Source organism: Leiobunum rupestre, chromosome 10, assembly GCF_980474605.1.
Source record: "Leiobunum rupestre chromosome 10, qqLeiRupe1.1.hap1, whole genome shotgun sequence".
In the NCBI taxonomy this organism is placed as follows: Eukaryota; Metazoa; Arthropoda; class Arachnida; order Opiliones; family Sclerosomatidae; genus Leiobunum; species Leiobunum rupestre.
Genome location: NC_143393.1, coordinates 31,274,045 through 31,291,678, shown reverse-complemented (window position 1 = coordinate 31,291,678; position 17,634 = coordinate 31,274,045). Strand labels below are relative to the sequence as shown.

Here is a 17,634-nt window from a genome sequence, read left to right as displayed (position 1 = left end):
TTTTAATCAGTTTTGAACAGTTTTAAATGTTTTTACTTTCAAATAATTTTTCAATAATGTTTTGTTAGATTTTTTAACAGCAATTCAATTTATACGCAAAGTAATGTATAACAAGAAGTTTAAAATAGAGTTTTCCGTTTGATTGAAGAACAGTTTAAAACACAGTTTTCAGTTTGGTTTAAAAATAGTTTAAAACAGTGAATCGTGTTTTACACAAAAGAAACAAATGTGTTTGTTTGTGTTTACAAAAAAAATAAATTTTAAGTGGAAATCTATGTAAGCTAAACATTCTACAAAAATATTATGTTTGACTATTTCACCACGTTTATATATTAAACTATTAATCGTGATTATTAGGGTACCCTTAAATGATTAAATAATTATTAAATTGTATAGAAACCAATCGTCACCTTTGCCTGAATAATGAATCCCGATTATGTGTTATAATTATATATTTTAATAACAACAATACTCATCCACAAATTGTTTTCGACCAACAAATTAGTCCTTCTCAGATCAGTTTGTATTTGCAAAATATGAAATTATATAGTACAGCTAAAAATGCCAATTCCACGCGACATAAACAGGGCAAAGAGGAGGTTAAGAGGCGCGAAACACGACAGATCTTGATTTTTGTTCAACGTTTATTATAAAACAGATATTAAACCCTAATATATAAAAGTCACCCACATGGTGAATAAGTGTTACCAATCTGGTTTTTTTTCTCGTAGCGCTTAGTATTTTGAAAGAGGCGGCCAGTGTGCCCCGAAGGAAGCCATTTGAGAGGGTTGATAAGCACCATATTAGCCTCTTTACATTGATTTCGGAAATTTATGGTTAAGCGACTTTTAATAATTACTGGTACAGGTTTTTGACATTTCAAACGGTATTTTTTTTGTTTTGAACACCGGATTTTTTTCATTATAAAGATACGCTGTCATGATAATAATCTTATACTCATATTTTTATTATATAGAACTAGTTTTCTTTGCAAACTTAAAGTGTTTCGCTGCCAGGCCGAAAAAAAAAACACTATTTATTTATATTATAAAAATTAATAGTCTTTTCATAAGACCGTGCTTCGTGGTTGGGTCATTTTCTTCGGCATTTTATACAAACTCTATATAATAATTACTGTTAACTTTTAAGTGTTTATGTAAATAACGAAATTTTTGGAAAATAGATTTCAATATTAAAATAATAGTAATATACAAAAATATTAATTGCCTTTTGAATTTAAAGTAGTCACAAAATCGTTTGAAAAATCTTGAATAAAATTTTCGAAAACTACTAAATACGTGCCACGTTACTAGGTGCCGCTAACAGTCTGAAACTTAATACATTTTATCTTTATCGTATTTGGTTTATCAAGAATATATTTATTTCTACTAATTTATTTCTACTTATTTATTTCTACTAATTTATTTCTACTAATTTATTCCTACTAATTTATTTCTACTAATTTATTTCTACTAATTTATTCCTACTAATTTATTTCTACTAATTACAGTTGTTCGCGAAATTTTCCGTGGAAAATTACCGAGGCTCTTTTTCCAGAAAATTTGCCGTATTTTTCCGCGAGAAAAAAAGGTTTTTATTTCAATATTAGCCTAATAGAGACTTGGCACTCCGTAGCTTTGGCCATGGCCGCCATTGTGGTAACATTTTTCTCCCCACGATAAAAACTATTGAAAAAAAAAAGAAACTGTGACGTAGTACTGCCAAGTCCCTATATTGTTCGCAAATAGTTTTTCGAATCCAAAAGTGAAACCAAACCTTTAGACTAGTCTACAATAAAAACCCTTAAAAAATGATATACGTTTATTATTATTTTTCCGCATTTAATTTTTTTGGAAAATTAACAACTTGAATACTAATGGACAATGATCATTTTGAGACGGTCCGTGGGTATCATGGTCTAGTTTTCTACTGTCACGCGAAGGGGGGAAGGGAAAACGTCACCGGCGTGAACTTCAAACGCTTCAGAAGACGTCACTTTTAGGGAGCCAATGATATACCGAGATGAATTAATTTATTAGATTCATTTTTAGATTTTTTAATTAATTAATTAATTAAAGAGCTTACTCTTAGAGCGTGAAGTAGATGGGGATTAGCGCTCAAAATCATCCCAACACATTAATTATTTCTATGTTTAAATAAATACTTTCTTGGTGTTATTGAAGATATTTTAATTTTAGCATTAAAAATAAATATGTCATTAATAATATTAATCTTCCTACCTTTGGTCTATGGATATTAAAACTAAACTTGCTCAGACCATTTTTAAGTTTCAAAATGTTTAAGGCAAATATGTCCGGAATTTAACAGTTACTGCTTGGTCGTGTGTAATAAAAACGTATATACATATTTTAAATATGATTGAACCCTTGAATTTTCCTTGAAGTGAGATCTCTAAGACCATAACAAATCTCTCATTACTTTGTGATTAATGCAAAAATTATCTCAAAATAGCATTCGAAGTAATTATTCGAAATTTTAAAAAGTAACTAATGTTTTCCACCCTCTAATATACGCAACTTCCGTTATGTTTTTGAAAAATCTTCATTCATTCTGCTAAAAATTTAAATTTCTGTAGCAACGACATCACAATTTAAGGACTGTTCAACCAGGCTCGCAAATGAAAAATGAAACGTATTAATTTACCTTGAAAAATCAAAAGTTTTCAGTCCCAATATTAGCATCGTTTTTGTAGTTTGTCGAATTTATATTAACAATCTGCTTCTGGGTAATAATAATAATAATAAACAATCAGCTAGGCTAATACCCGAGGCACCACCTTAGGGCTAAGTCATCAAGCGACTTTTAAAGCCATTAATTCAGGTGGCCAGGTTATAATGCGTAGGAGGGTGGTGGCAAGCCCTTCATGCCACGCGAGCCAACAGCTCCCTACACTCACTATTACCATTAACCTCAACAAGTTTTTATGGGAGCGGAAACCGAAGAGCTCGGTGGAAAACGCAACAAAAACCAAAAATAAACCGGATATGAGTGACTGTAAATTATCATGATGGCGTAGCGGAAGTAATCTTAGGAATATGGTCAACTTGACGGCGTGTTCCATTTCATATTTGGTTACTCGCTATTAATTCAATGACGTATTTGGCGTTATGGAGTGTCAAACAACCAGTCAACCGTAAGCGAGTCACTAGTGTAGGGATATTTAACCGATTTAAGCACTTTGACAAGGCAGCGTGATCAAGAAATAAACTTCTTGAACTTTAAACGATAAAAAATTATTTTAAAAACTAAAAGATTTTTACGGCATACAACATCAGGCTAAAGTACTCGGTAAGATATAAAGTTCAAGTCTATCACTTCGATTCAGCTAAAATAAAGAGCTATACATTTTCGTTCTAGCTTAAAGCTAAAATAACACGCTGATAAAATCTTATCTCCTAATACAAGGGGGCGGATGGAGGGGGTCGCTAAATATACGAAATGAAATTGTGACCGAATTTCCCGGACACGGAACGTCATTCGCAATACCTTGGCAAAAAAAGGATTAAATTGATCACTATAAAAAGCCGTTTTCTCTAACACAAGTTCGTTGGTTAATTTATTATATGAAAATCAGTTCAGAGAGATAATTTACGAGACATATTTTTAACGGAACGCGTACAAAACGTCGGGTCAAGGCCTAAAACGAAATCTCTAACGCGCAGGCTCGAGCCAAAAAAGTGGAAAGTTAACTAAGTTTTAAATATTATTCTAAGCCGTCCTTTAGCTCTGGTTTGGAGTGACAGCTAACTAATTAATCAAGCTCTCATTTTTTTGCACTTTCTTGTTAAATCATTCAAAAGATTCATTATCATAGCAAACTAAGCAAAGTAGCGCTCAGAGGCGGGTGTAATACAGCTTAGAACAATCGCTAATGAATGACCTAAAATAGCTTTCTTATTTATCTAGAGGAAAAAGGCGATTTCGAAACATTTAACGCGGCGTTAGTGGTTAATGAGAAACTGGAGACCCCGAAAATTGATTGATGAGCGAAACGATTGCTACAATGCTTATGAACAGGTACGCTCTACATAGTCTCGTTTCCCAGCTTGCGGCACGAGGTGAAAACATGGAACCACTCCTTCGGCGTTGGGTTTGCAAGTTCTCTCCATACTGCTTAAAGGGGTTTTTACACGAGCTCTTCGGTTTCCCCTTCCTATAAAAGCTTGTGGACGTTAACGGTAATTGTTAATTTATGGAACTGTTGGCACGCGTGGCATGAAGTGCTTGCCACCACCCTCCTACACATTGTAACCCGGCCACCTAAGAGTCGCTGGAAGACTTGGATGGTGCCTTTGGTATTACCCTAGCTGATTATTATTATTATTTTTTATGACGTCTTTTATTTCAACTTGAGGCGATACAATTTATAAAATTTACATTAATTTGCACAAAAGGTACATTTTTGTACAATTTTAGGTTTTAGGATCTTTAGGAATTGACTAATGGGTTTGAGAGCTAAAGCGTAGAAGGATAATTATTAAAGTGAGGATATTTAATTTAGGTAGATCTTAGTTAAGTACCTAGAAAAATGTTATAAAAGGCTGTGTTATATTATTATTATTTATTAATGTACTTCCCGTACACGTTTGGGTTGATCTCTCTGAGACGCGATAGACACAATTTTTCAAATCACCTTGTATATTTATTAAGCGTGAGCGTAATGGGAAATTGATGATTATGGTGACTTCGTTCTGAGATGCACTCATATTGGTGAGTTGGGCTCCGTGCGTTTATTGGTAAAGTGCCATCATGGGAGTTGTAGAAGCACTAAGCTACAGTGACGAACTAACTACCTCCCGAACTCTAGACTTTAGCTTTATTAGGGTCACCATGACCTTGCTTTGGCCTCGTCTTGGTACCCTCTAGGCTTAAACCTAATAAACCTGTTGCTTAATTCATCACTGCTAAGCGATAGTGCTTAGACCAAAGAGCAAGAAGTCTTTTTAGGGACAATTACCAATTTGCCAAGACAGTAGGCGTGACTTAGAATCAGCAAGAAAACGAGAACCACCGTTGGTCTAAAGATAACAATGAACACGGTTGATCAACCACGTTTGGGGAAACTTAAATATATTTATTTATGAAATTAAACCGATACGCGGTACTTCGGCTGATAGGCTTTCAGGGCGAAGGTACAAAGTTAAGACTAGCTAACTATCTTATAATCAGAACTGCTGACTCTGTACGTTATGAGAAAGATGTGGTACTTCCTCGATCGTAGTTGCTTGGTTATACTCGATTTTGACGACAATCTACTTTCAAAAATGTGCTTTACAGCGTTAAAGTAGTGAGAACGTCCATACGGATATCTTAGTCCATGAGGTTGCCAATTGCCAATTCTTTACTGGTTGAAAACTCGGTGCTACTCTATCCACGTTAAGTTTACTAGTTCTCTCCCACGAGGTTTTTGGCTTCCCCTTTCCATTAAAATTTGTAGACGTTAACAGTAATAGTAATTAGTGTAGGGGGTTGTTGGCTCGCACGGCGTGAAGGGCTTTCCACCACTCTCCTACGAAGTATAAACCAGATTGGGTCTTGAATATTAGACTAGATAATTATTATTATTAAATGAATAATGGACGAAGAAATGCTTAAAGGAGAAAAATTGGGCGTCATTGCAAAATGGAGAAATGGGCTTACTGACGCTGTTGACCGTCTCGGATGATGGCTGAGCTTGTGTAGTGGCGTTGGAAATATTTTATGACATATCTGATGAGAGAACGTCTAGATCGAGGGGCTAACCACTTTAATTCTGTAGACCGATTACAGCGAGTACAGCCTTTGGTAGTGCTAAATCTGTAATCGATTACGTAATAACTTTAGTACAGTCAAAGTTACGGGCTTGATCACCGATTACGGATAGTGGTAGAGGATTTTCAAAATTTCGGCTACTATGCAAGGACTATTTACAATTGTAACTTCATTTTTTTAAAATCAGGATAATATTTTTGAGAATCAAATAACCTTTTAAACTCGGATTTCATAGTCAAGGGTTCTTGAGCGCAATCTACTCTCTCCGATAACGACACGCTTGAGCTTGTGGGCATTGACTGCAATGACCTAGTTATGCCACTGAAAGAAGCAAGGACCAAAACCAAGAAAAACAAAGCTTCATTGGCAAAAATAGTATAAAATATTTTACAACCTTCAGAAGTAAGTGCCACGTGTTGACATCTTGGAGGCCTTTAAAGTAAAAACTAAATAAGCAAATTTCTCCTTCGACTGGTAGCACTGCTTTGAGAAGGAAGATAAAAGTTGTACACATGTACCGATGCATTCCGTTACACCACTTTCCGCGGGAAAACCAGTCTATTAATTGCTGCTATGAATAATAATAATACGTTAAAAGTCAAACCTTTGCCGATATAGAGATTATCTGTATTGTATAGGTCTACGAAACGCGTATTTCATTTCATATTTCGCTTCATTTGATATTATATAATATTACTTAATCAAGGTCGTAATTTTCTAAATTATTCAATTTTTTTTAAATAGCGTCCTTGCCAACGTTACCAAGGATAATGAAGTTAAATAATTAGAACGGATAATTTATTATTTTTACCAGAATGAATTACGTAGCTATCACTGTAACGTAACTTCGGCGTTTCGCCCTGGGCCCAGTTAAGTTCTTACCTTTGAAGCGTGCTGTTCATTTTACTGCAAAAACAGGCGTTACAGCTCGAGGTTAAAAGCCAGGTTTTATATTTAATCGTAATGTGTGCTTCGAAATCACGTGGCGTTGTGGCATTTGCTGAGAACATTCGTTACCAATTCCCTATTGTAGAAATGGGCTCAAACTTCATATCATACATTGAATTTGATGTTCATAAATAACTATTTTGTCTCTCAAACAAATCTGTTGCATCGTTTAAGAAACCTATTTTTCCCTTGATACCACTGATATTTAAAAAATCGGTCAGTCAGCGAATAAAACTAGCGAAATTTCTGGATATATTTCATTGGTGTATTTAACTTTATATTTTTTACGCGGTCTTAGCTTCCTAGCTATAATAATTAGCTAGGCAAATACCCAAGGCACCAACCAAGTCAACCAACGACTTTTAATTTCATTAATTCAGGTGGTAGCTCGCAATACGAGCCAACAGCTCCCTACACTAACTATTACCGTTAACCTCAGCAAGGAAAGGAGAAACCGAAAAACTCGAGGAAACCCTTTCAATAAAAGAGGGGATAGCTTGTAAACTTAATGCAGAAGCCGTGGTTCCGAGTTTTCACCCAGTGCCACCAGCTGCGATCGAATTCAGCTCCTCTTGCTGCAATAAAATAAAATATTCAAATATTTAAATCAACGTAGTAATTCGAATTTAAATAAAATCGGTTAACTTTTCAAATTAAGTGTATATTTATTTTATACATGGTAAGTGGTCTTTACCATGAAAAATGAAAATTTTGCTAACCATTTTACTACACCACCGGAAGAAGGACCTTTACGGTATCATATTATATAGTTCAACAGAGCCATAATCAATTCAAATACTGCTAACGTTCTAATGGAGCTTCAAGTTGTGGTTAAGGTCCCTAGCCAAACGTAACAATCAGTAGCTTTATAGCGCGTTTGGACAGATTTAAGAACTGGTGAAATGTAAATTTGGAAATTGAAATATGATTCCTTAAATTTGATTGTTTATCTATAATTGAAATATCATTCCTTAAATTTGATTGTGTATCTAAAATTGAAATATCATTCCTTAAATTTGATTGTTTATCTAAAATTGAAATATCATTCCTTTCAAATTTGATTGTGTATCTAAAATTGAAATATCATTCCTTAAATTTGATTAATTGTTTATCTAAAATTGAAATATCATTCCTTAAGTTTGATTGTTTATCTAAAATTGAAATATCATTCCTTAAATTTGATTGTTTATCTAAAATTGAAATATCATTCCTTTCAAATTTGATTGTGTATCTAAAATTGAAATATCATTCCTTAAGTTTGATTGTTTATCTAAAATTGAAATATCATTCTTTAAATTTGATTGTTTATCTAAAATTGAAATATCATTCCTTAAATTTGATTGTTTATCTAAAATTGAAATATCATTCCTTAAATTTGATTGTTTATCTAAAATTGAAATGCATTACTTTCAAATTTGATTTTGTATCTAAAATTGAAATGCATTACTTTCAAATTTGATTTTGTATCTAAAATTGAAATGCATTACTTTCAAATTTGATTTTGTATCTAAAATTGAAATGCATTACTTTCAAATTTGATTTTGTATCTAAAATTGAAATGCATTACTTTCAAATTTGATTTTGTATCTAAAATTGAAATGCATTACTTTCAAATTTGATTTTGTATCTAAAATTGAAATGCATTACTTTCAAATTTGATTGTTTTTCTTTATTGTTTCCAATTTTATTTTAATATTGCACAAAACACAAGGTCAAATAAGTGTATACACTGAAGTAAACTCATGTTGATTTTGGGTTTTTTTCGCTCTAGCTTTATTCCTCATCCCAGTGAGTCATTCTGCACCAGGATTCGAGGTAACTACCATCCGCACATTTGTAAATTATTTATATTCACGTCATATCATAAGTTTGTAATTTTGTTTCATAAAAGTGTGTCAGTTCCTAATTTTCTGCGTGTGTAAAATTTTTATCGAGAGCCGTTTGCAGTATGACGTCAATTCCAGGTCATTCTTCACACTAACTAACTATTTCAACTATAACTGACACACTTGTGGAACCCAATTATAGACCTATGGTTATACTTAATGAGGTAGTGTAAACTAGAAACTTAGTTCAAATGTGCACCTCAGGGGAAAAAACAGACAGACATCTTTATTTTTAGCCGCTGGCGCCATCTCTCTGTAAACTCTAAATAAAACTACCTAATACCACTATCAAGGGCTAGGTGACTCCTTTATTTCATTACTTTTAGTCTTAGGTAACAGTTATTTTGATCGGTTGGCCTCTAGAAGAAAACCAAAGTAAACATGCAGATGATTAATTCGAAGCTAAGCTCATAAAATCCAATTTTACTAGATCTTAGGACATTTTAAACGTTGAGGGCAACTAATATCAATTACGTTTATAAACGGTAAGAAATTTTAAAGTTATAACATCTTTTCAATAATAAATTTAATAAGGAATATTTTGAAGTGCTGAGAAAATTGTTGAAAAATTTCTGAAGATTGCGCCAAGACGATTTGATAAAGTTCACTTTTTGACAGATATTTCTCCGCGAGTTAAATGACCCAAGTGTGATTTTAGATTTCTAGTAAATACTCTACCTCATTGGTCATACGACTCACTTTTCTAATCTCTAAAATTGCATAACATAGCTCTCTAAAAACAACGCAACAAGATCAACTCCGCTGATCAGAAAACCAAGACTACCAAGTTTACCATCCAGTTCGAGAAGCGCCAATCGTTACATTGCACCGGCGAAAATCAACGTGACAGTATCACGCGTCACTTTTACGACGACGGAAGCAACCACAACGATAGATTCCACGTTGAAACAAGCGGACATTTTAAAAATCAGTTCGTCCGACGATAAATTAGCCGTGGCTTGGCCCGTTCCGAGGCGACCAGCTTCGAAAAGGTTCCGACCACCTTCGCAAGCTTCGACGACGTTAAGTCCTCTGGAAAAGTTAAGGAGACCAAGACCGAGTCGACCAGCCATGTACAGCCTCGACGGATTTGTGCCGAAGCCATCTCTACAGTTTAAACCCACGACAGAAGCACCAGCTGACGTTCTGGCCTGGAAGCAAGATCTACAAGCCTTGGGTTCCATTACCAGGAGGAGAAAAGTACGTTTTTATCAAGAATGCATTCGGGTACCTAAGATTATGAATCTTCTAGAATAATTCGAAGCAAAAGATCGTCTGCTTTCGATTTTTTGTGAACGATCACCATCTATTATATAAAAATAAAGGAGAAACAACGATAGTTAAAAGTGCACAAGAAGAAATTTAAAATTTTAAAATTTTTTAATAATAAAAATTTCTTCTTGTGCACTTTTAACTATCGTTGTTTTTCCTTTATTTTTATATAATATTTCTGTGCAAGTTAGCTAATAGTGTTTAATTATGATCACCATCTATGTTTTGATTTCGTGATTTAAAAGCAGATAAACTTTCGCTACGAAGGTGATGAAGTTAATGCTACAGCCTTATATTATTAAGTACCTTATTTAATTTTTGCTTATCCAGTTAACCACAATAAAAGTAAATAGGGAAGAAACAAATGAATTGGGAATAGTACCACTAGAATTACATAGGCGCGTTCGGGAGTGGTGGTTTCGCGAAACTAATTCGGAAATTTCGAGTCAGCGCACTCAGCCGTCAACTCTATTATTATACGGTGGGGCCATCTATCACACTATGTCTTAACTTATATCAATTTCAAATTCCCGCTGACGTAAAAAAAAATATGGGATATAGTTCTCGCGTTTAACAGCGGATGGCGCCACCGACAAATGATAGATTTATCAATTTTGAAAAATTTGTTTCGCGGAAGGCAGGTTTGAAGCTGTAATTCTAGCGGTACAATTCCCAAATCAATGGAAAGAAAGTCTTGAACTCAAGGCGTACTCAATCTACCACTGCAGTTGAAACGTTTTTATAGAAGCTCGAGAACACGTAACTCAAATAGCCAATAGAATTGCTGCAAACTCACGTTGTTTACTTCAAAAAAAGTTCTTTTCTGGTAGAATCTGGGTAAATATTTGAGCCCATTGGATTATGCTAAAAATACCAAATCCCTTACTTACTATATTTTAATTTAACAATAGAATCAAATAAATGTTAAACATTGTAGAATGTAATGAAATCCCTGTAAACAGGTAAGAGTACGGAAGATAAATCTGGAAAAACGGTGTTCCCCCAAGTTCCAGACTTTATTTTTCCTTGTTGACTTTTTTTCACAGTCATGAAAACTAATAAATCATTCTCCAATTGTTGAAGGTCACCTTCGGAAACGAAGCAGCCGATGACGAAAACCCGAGAAAGTACAAGTCAATAGCGAAGAAGAGCAGCACCAGAAAACCATCGGCGAGTCGCGTCAGGCCAAACCGCAAGAAGGGTGTGCCGGGAGTGGACTTCCCGTCCTACGACTTCATTCCATTCACCTCGTTTGACTGCAACGAAAAGGACAGCATGGGTGGAATGTACGCTGATCCGGAAACCAAGTGCCAGGTTCGTAATGGGAAGTTGCGCTGGAACCAGAACTATGTAAAAAATATTACGAGAAAAGAATTCATCTTTCTCTACTGGGAACCTCATGTTCGTTCTACCCCTTTTAATATTTACAAAGTTTTAATTAAATATGTATCTTTTAAAGCTTAGGTGAACACTTATCTCGTAAGATTTATATTAAATAGTTCTGGTTTAACATGTATATAACCTGGAACAAACCTTTTTTCATGTAGCGGTAATCGCAAATCGACCAATCGATACCCTTATGTTTCTCCAAAATGTCTTTGAAATTGCGGTCACATGTGGGGTGTCGGCTGACATAAGTGAGAACTTTCCCTCTAGATCCGGCAGCTTAATACACATTGAACATAAATGTTTAGCAAATCCTCCTATTAATACACTCTAAGAAATAGGGGTGTTTAAAAGGTGTTAAGAAATTGTTACACCTCGTTTACACCGTTTTAACACTTCCAAAACGGAGCAACTTTTTAAAGGTGTAAAAAGAGTGTGACAACACTATACAAATGTTTAAATAAGATAAACATTCCAAGAAATTGTGATTCATTTCACACCGTTCTAACACCATTTCCAATCAATTTGATAAGGTTGAAATCACACCTTTAAAAGTGTTAATACGCCCTTTTGTTAGAGTGAAATCACACCTTTAAAAGTGTTAATACGCCCTTTTGTTAGAGTGAAATCACACCTTTAAAAGTGTTAATACGCCCTTTTGTTAGAGTGAAATCACACCTTTAAAAGCGTTAATACGCCCTTTTGTTAGAGTGAAATCACACCTTTAAAAGTGTTAATACGCCCTTTTGTAAGAGTTAAATCACACCTTTAAAAGTGTTAATACGCCCTTTTGTTAGAGTTAAATCACACCTTTAAAAGTGTTAATACGCCCTTTTGTTAGAGTTAAATCATACCTTTAAAAGTGTTAATAAGCCCTTTATTAAGAGTGAAATCACACCTTTAAAAGTGTTAATACGCCCTTTTGTTAGAGTGAAATCACACCTTTAAAAGTGTTAATACGCCCTTTGGTTAGAGTTAAAGCATACCTTTAAAAGTGTTAATAAGCCCTTTATTAAGAGTGAAATCACACCTTTAAAAGTGTTAATACGCCATTTTTAATAGTTAAATAACAATATTAAATCTACAACGCCTGGGCCAATGAAATGATCCATAACCAAGAATTTCACCATCGCGCAAAGCGTATCAACAACCGTGAATTCTATACAACAGACCTGGTCCGAGACGAGCAGCCATTACGCCTTAAGTAATATTTTCATCGAGGGTGATCACTTAAGAAAATTAGATGAAGGCATTTTTTGTTCTTAAGCTATCAATAATCAGTAGTTTTTTATGCATATTTTATCTCTCTGTCCTTCTGTTTTTTAGCAGATAAGTATACTTTTTGTCACGCTTGGTTTTCGGTATAAAACACCCGGGCATTATTGCTCTTTGTCGCAGTTAAAATTACGTCTTAGGCAAAGCATGTTCGTTGTGGCGTTGCTTCAGTTATACTTAACGTTTTTGTAAATTGTCTGCATAATTTTACCGCTGCGCCCGGTTTGTCGTGCTGTAAACTGCAACACATTTTTCTATGGTTTTTTTTTAACTAATTAAAGGTTTTTAGAACACTACAAAAATGACATAGTAACACCATTAAAATTGTTATTGGGCTCTTGTAGGTGGAATGTACCTTTCAAAAAGGCATTTTAACACCTTTATAGGTGTTATTTATCTCTTACCAAGTGAATTTACACCTTTGAAAGTCTGATTTTACACCTTTAAAAGTCTAATTTTACACCTTTAAAAGTCTAATTTTACACCTTTAAAAGTCTGATTTTACACCTTTAAACGTCTGATTTTACACCTTTAAAAGTCTGATTTTACACCTTTAAAAGTTATTTTACTCTTTATACGAACCTATTTACACCTATAGAGGTGTGATTCAACTCTCATCAGGTACAATTTTTATATTTAAAGTGCGAATTTACACCTTTAAGAGTGTTATTTTATTCTTTAAAATGGCTTATTTACACCTCTAAAGGTTACTTTTAACTCCTTCACGGGTGTGATTTTACTCTTGAAATGGGTGTATTAACACCTTTAAAGGTGTGATTTAAAGCTTACAAGTTGCAAAATGACTATTTAAAGGTGTTATTACACGGTCATTGGAAATATTTTGTGTCACAAACAAAGAATGATAAAACAGTGTTTAAATAGTGTGGAAAAGGATTTTTAAATCTCATTTTTTACACCGTATTTTTAAGACAAAAATCTTGAATGTGTTAATACGGTGTTTGATTTGTGTAATAAAACGCCCCTAGCAGTGTCAAATTTCGACTCATGAAAAAGTGTACAAATAGTGTTAAAACGGTTTGAATCAAGTTCAATCAACACCCCAATTTCTTAGAGTGTAAGGTGGGATTTATTGGGGATCAACGAATTCCGAATTTTTAACGTGAGGTTTAACAGAAGCTGGGGTTGATTGGCTCTAGTTACATTAGGGGTTTGTTCCCAGCGTTGTAGGCACACGTCGTAGCTAAGACCAACCTTGAAATGACCGCCATGACATTATTTAACGTCACAGATCAGGAGACAAACGTCACACAATCATGCGAAATAATCTCGTGATCGCCTTGGGCGTCTTAAAGCACGTGGCGGCTCGACGTGAAGTATCTCTTTTTTCTATAGATTTCACTACCATCGAAATCATAAAAGCGGTACTTATAGGTACCCCTGCTTTAATGTAATGGTCGACCTAAGCGAGTTAACATTAAAACTAACACAGGCCACTCCCACGAGCAAACTAGTTGTAACGCCAGTGTGGATTAACTACTAGCCGGGCCTCTAGGCTTGGGCTGTATCAGACCCTATGCGTCAGCCTACTCAATCGATTGGTTAATCCGTCATTGCTTATCGCGTGTTAGCAGATGATTATCCGATTTAGTTTTGACTCTCTTAAAGGATACTTCAACCAACAGCGTCTACAATATGTTACTAATTAACGTCCGTATTCACTTACAGGTGTGGCATCTCTGTCCAGGTGGAAGTAGTCAATACAGACACAGCTTTCTCTGTCCGAACGGAACGGTGTTCAACGAAAGGCGAGGTATCTGCGACTGGTGGTACAACGTGGATTGCTAAAACAAACGTTGTACTTCAATGAATCAGTTTTTATAAACACGAAAATTTCATACTGAATTGATCAAACCACCGCCTAAAAACTGACGTTTTGAGATTATATCGATTGTGGCGATTCCGCCTCTTCCCAGAACTATAAATTATCTGTAAATATTGCAAGCCACGAGTCACCCGACCAGAGGATTTCAGCTCCCAACCGTACCCCCTTGTACATAAAAAATATTTATACACAAATATATTTGAATAATTGGTTGAGGATTATTTTCTGACGCATTACATTTAAAAAATGCCGCTTTCTATTGAACCAATTGTCGTTCATTTTTGCTGCTAATTTTAAGAAATTATTTAGTCTTTGTTAATAAAATGTATTGTTATATATGTTTTACGTTCATTTGAAAACTAAAACAGCCATTGTCTAAATACAATAAATACCGAGCAATATTTTAAATTAAAGTTGGGAAACCTGTTAATAACAGTTAAGTTATAAAGGTGCATTTTAGTAAATGCGGTGATTTTTTAACTAAGCAGAGTGGCAAAACAAAAAGATAAGTTATTTTAAATTCCAGGTACGTAACTTTTGAGAAAACTTACTTTATACAAATCACTCAATATCTTAACCCCACTAATAAATAAAATCGAGTATCTGTAAAAGATACCCGTTTACAGATAGCCGAAACTTGAATGTAAAACAGCCTGTGATTTCTTTTAAGTATAATTGACATCTAGCGATTTAAGAATGCAAAAGATTTAATCCTTAAAGTAAAAATATAAAAAAATGTCCTTGACAATTTAACCTCCTAAGGAACGCACAATTTTAAGGTGTAAAAAACGTTAGCAAGTAAGCCTCTTTTTGGAATAGTTGTTATTGACAGAAAAGTTGAATTTCGATGAAAGTCATGAGTAAACGTTGATACGATAAATGTTATTGTATTCATAATGATAACCAACGTTATTAGATAGGTTAAATCATCTTTTTTTTATTTAGAGATTAGAACGTGTTGTACAACTCAGTGCTATCGTTTTAGTGATTAATTAGGGGTGAGTTACGCAGGGCCGTTTAACCATTCCGTAGGCCTGAGGCAAAAATCTCTCATTTACCGACTTTTAGGATCTTCGTAGGCCCTAATGTCTCCTAAACATTTCGTAGGCCCTAGGCACTTTGCCTAATCTGCCTTATGGATAAGGCGGCCCTGGAGTTACGTGCCAAGGCGACGTCAACTGGGGGGAACGGAACGGGACACCGGTGGCGGAAGTATAACAACGACCCGTTGGGAGATTGGTCGTCGCCACATTTTCTGCCTCCCACACGCATGAGATTACAGGACTACGCCACTAACCCCGGCTAAACCATCTTGTATTAGATTTGATTGCACAGAATTAACCAACCTCTACACGTCAATATTCTTTGAGGGGGAATGGATTAAATTGAGGGGGCAGGTGGGGGAAAATAAAAATTTCATTTGAGGGGGCAATATTTATTTTTGAGGGGGCATTGCCCCCGAATGCCCCCCGTGGCTACGGGCCTGCATATACTTCAGTTCCAATTCTAATATAGTTTTGTTTCACATTCTAACATAATTTACATAAATTCCTGTCATAAATCACAGTATTGCGTTATGTATTTATCTTCAAAAGATGTAAGAGTGTATATTTTGATCTTAAATTTGAGTATATTTCCATTTTGAATAAAAATGTCGGAGGAGCCTGCTTTTTGACCTATACAGTCGGACACTGTTAATTAAGTAAGTGGCAAAAACTTTGCGAAAATATGGCGGTTTAACTACCATCCGAGCCCCAATCAGATCTTCGGTTAGGGCTAGTTAGCTGCTAGTAAGGTTTCTGAAACGTTTCCAAAGCCCACCCCCAAAAAGAAAAAAATCAGTGAGAAAATACTCAGCTGACTGGTCATTAGGGGTACGTTCAGTCTAGGAGCAACAAACACAAGGAAAACGCAGCTAGTCTTTAAACACGCTAACGCAGTGTTGTGTACAAATTTCATTGGACGAACCTTGAAGCTGAACGTTTTACGGGTGGGGGGGGGGAGACAATTTCCAAATTTTCCCCTTCCAGGCGATAATGCGTCTAGCCGATGAAAAATGTACACAAGAAAATACACGACTTTTGATGGGTTGCGTTCTCCTAGGTTCAGTTACGCAAATCTGGGAAATCGGTTTTTGCTTGATGAGCGCTTGTCGTCATAGTGACGTAGGAAGTAACTGAACGGTGTTATTTCTAGTCCGCGCTGTTTTTAAAGATGGCGGCGATAAATGTTACGGGGCCCGAAAATCCGCGGAAGCGAAAATATTATTTTCAATAATTAATGAGTTGGTAAATGACGAAATTGTTGATGAAAATATGTTTTATTGTTGCATGGATTAGTCTTTTATTAAAAAGGCGAAAACGGCCATTGCAGTAGCTGAGGCATTCCAGGGGGAGGGGGAGGGGGAGGGGGGGGCGTTATAAGACATCTTGAGCTATGGGTGTAATAACAAATCATCAAGTCACATGCAAAGCTTAAGAGTCACGGGGGGGGGGGGTGTCCCCATATGTATCCACCACTACGTCTCCGATGATTGGTTCCAAGGAGTAATTTGTGTGGCCTTTGCTTTTACCTTAATAGTGAGAGACATGTTCGATTGGCATGAAGGGCTTGCCACCACCCTCCTACGCATTGTAATCGGTCCACCTGAAATAAGGGCATTGAAAGTCGCTCGGTGAGTAGGTTCTCGAGGTTTACTATTTAGTACATTTGGCGGTAAGATACTAGCATGAAATTCTGGTAAATAGGTGGCGGGAATTCCTAAATTTTCCTATTTTCTGCTGAATTCCTAAATTTTCCTACGCGTGTTATATTAATACATTTTGACAGATGTCTATTGCGTAATTTTCATTGTGATCAATTAATATTTAATGTAGATTATTATTTTTAAGCTTCATTATAGCGTATTTTTAGTATTATGCTCGTAAACAATCATCAAATCGCTTGTTTATATACGTCACCGTTGGAATATCGACAGTACCCGATCATTACGTAGCCTGGACTTGCCAAACGGAATTTTTTGGTATTCCTCAATAAATTATTACAACTGTTTTTAAATCTTATCTATGTTAGTTAAACAATTTATAACTTTGAAATAAAACGCAATAGACGGTATTTTCAAAAATTATATAACGTGTGCAGGTATACTTTGAAATTCAACCGCTAACAGGCCAAATTCGAAATTCCAGCCGCCGATATACCGGAAATTCGTACTAGTATCTTTTCGCCAAATGTACTAGATATTTTGCCTTT

The 17,634-nt window shown here is 35.2% G+C and overlaps 1 protein-coding gene across 1 annotated transcript in view; it reads left to right on the top strand.

Annotated features, from left to right (window-relative positions):
- Nucleotides 1–14,650, top strand: part of LOC149925383 (uncharacterized) — a 28,829-nt gene extending 14,179 nt beyond the window's left edge. Inside the window, exons 2-5 of the mRNA XM_090160536.1 lie at nucleotides 8,492–8,535; nucleotides 9,336–9,806; nucleotides 10,962–11,192; nucleotides 14,226–14,650. Coding sequence (XP_090016662.1) covers nucleotides 8,492–8,535; nucleotides 9,336–9,806; nucleotides 10,962–11,192; nucleotides 14,226–14,345 — 866 coding nt within the window. The 3' untranslated portion in view covers nucleotides 14,346–14,650. The remainder of the gene's footprint in view (nucleotides 1–8,491; nucleotides 8,536–9,335; nucleotides 9,807–10,961; nucleotides 11,193–14,225) is intronic.
- The last annotated feature ends 2,984 nt before the right edge of the window (nucleotides 14,651–17,634 follow it).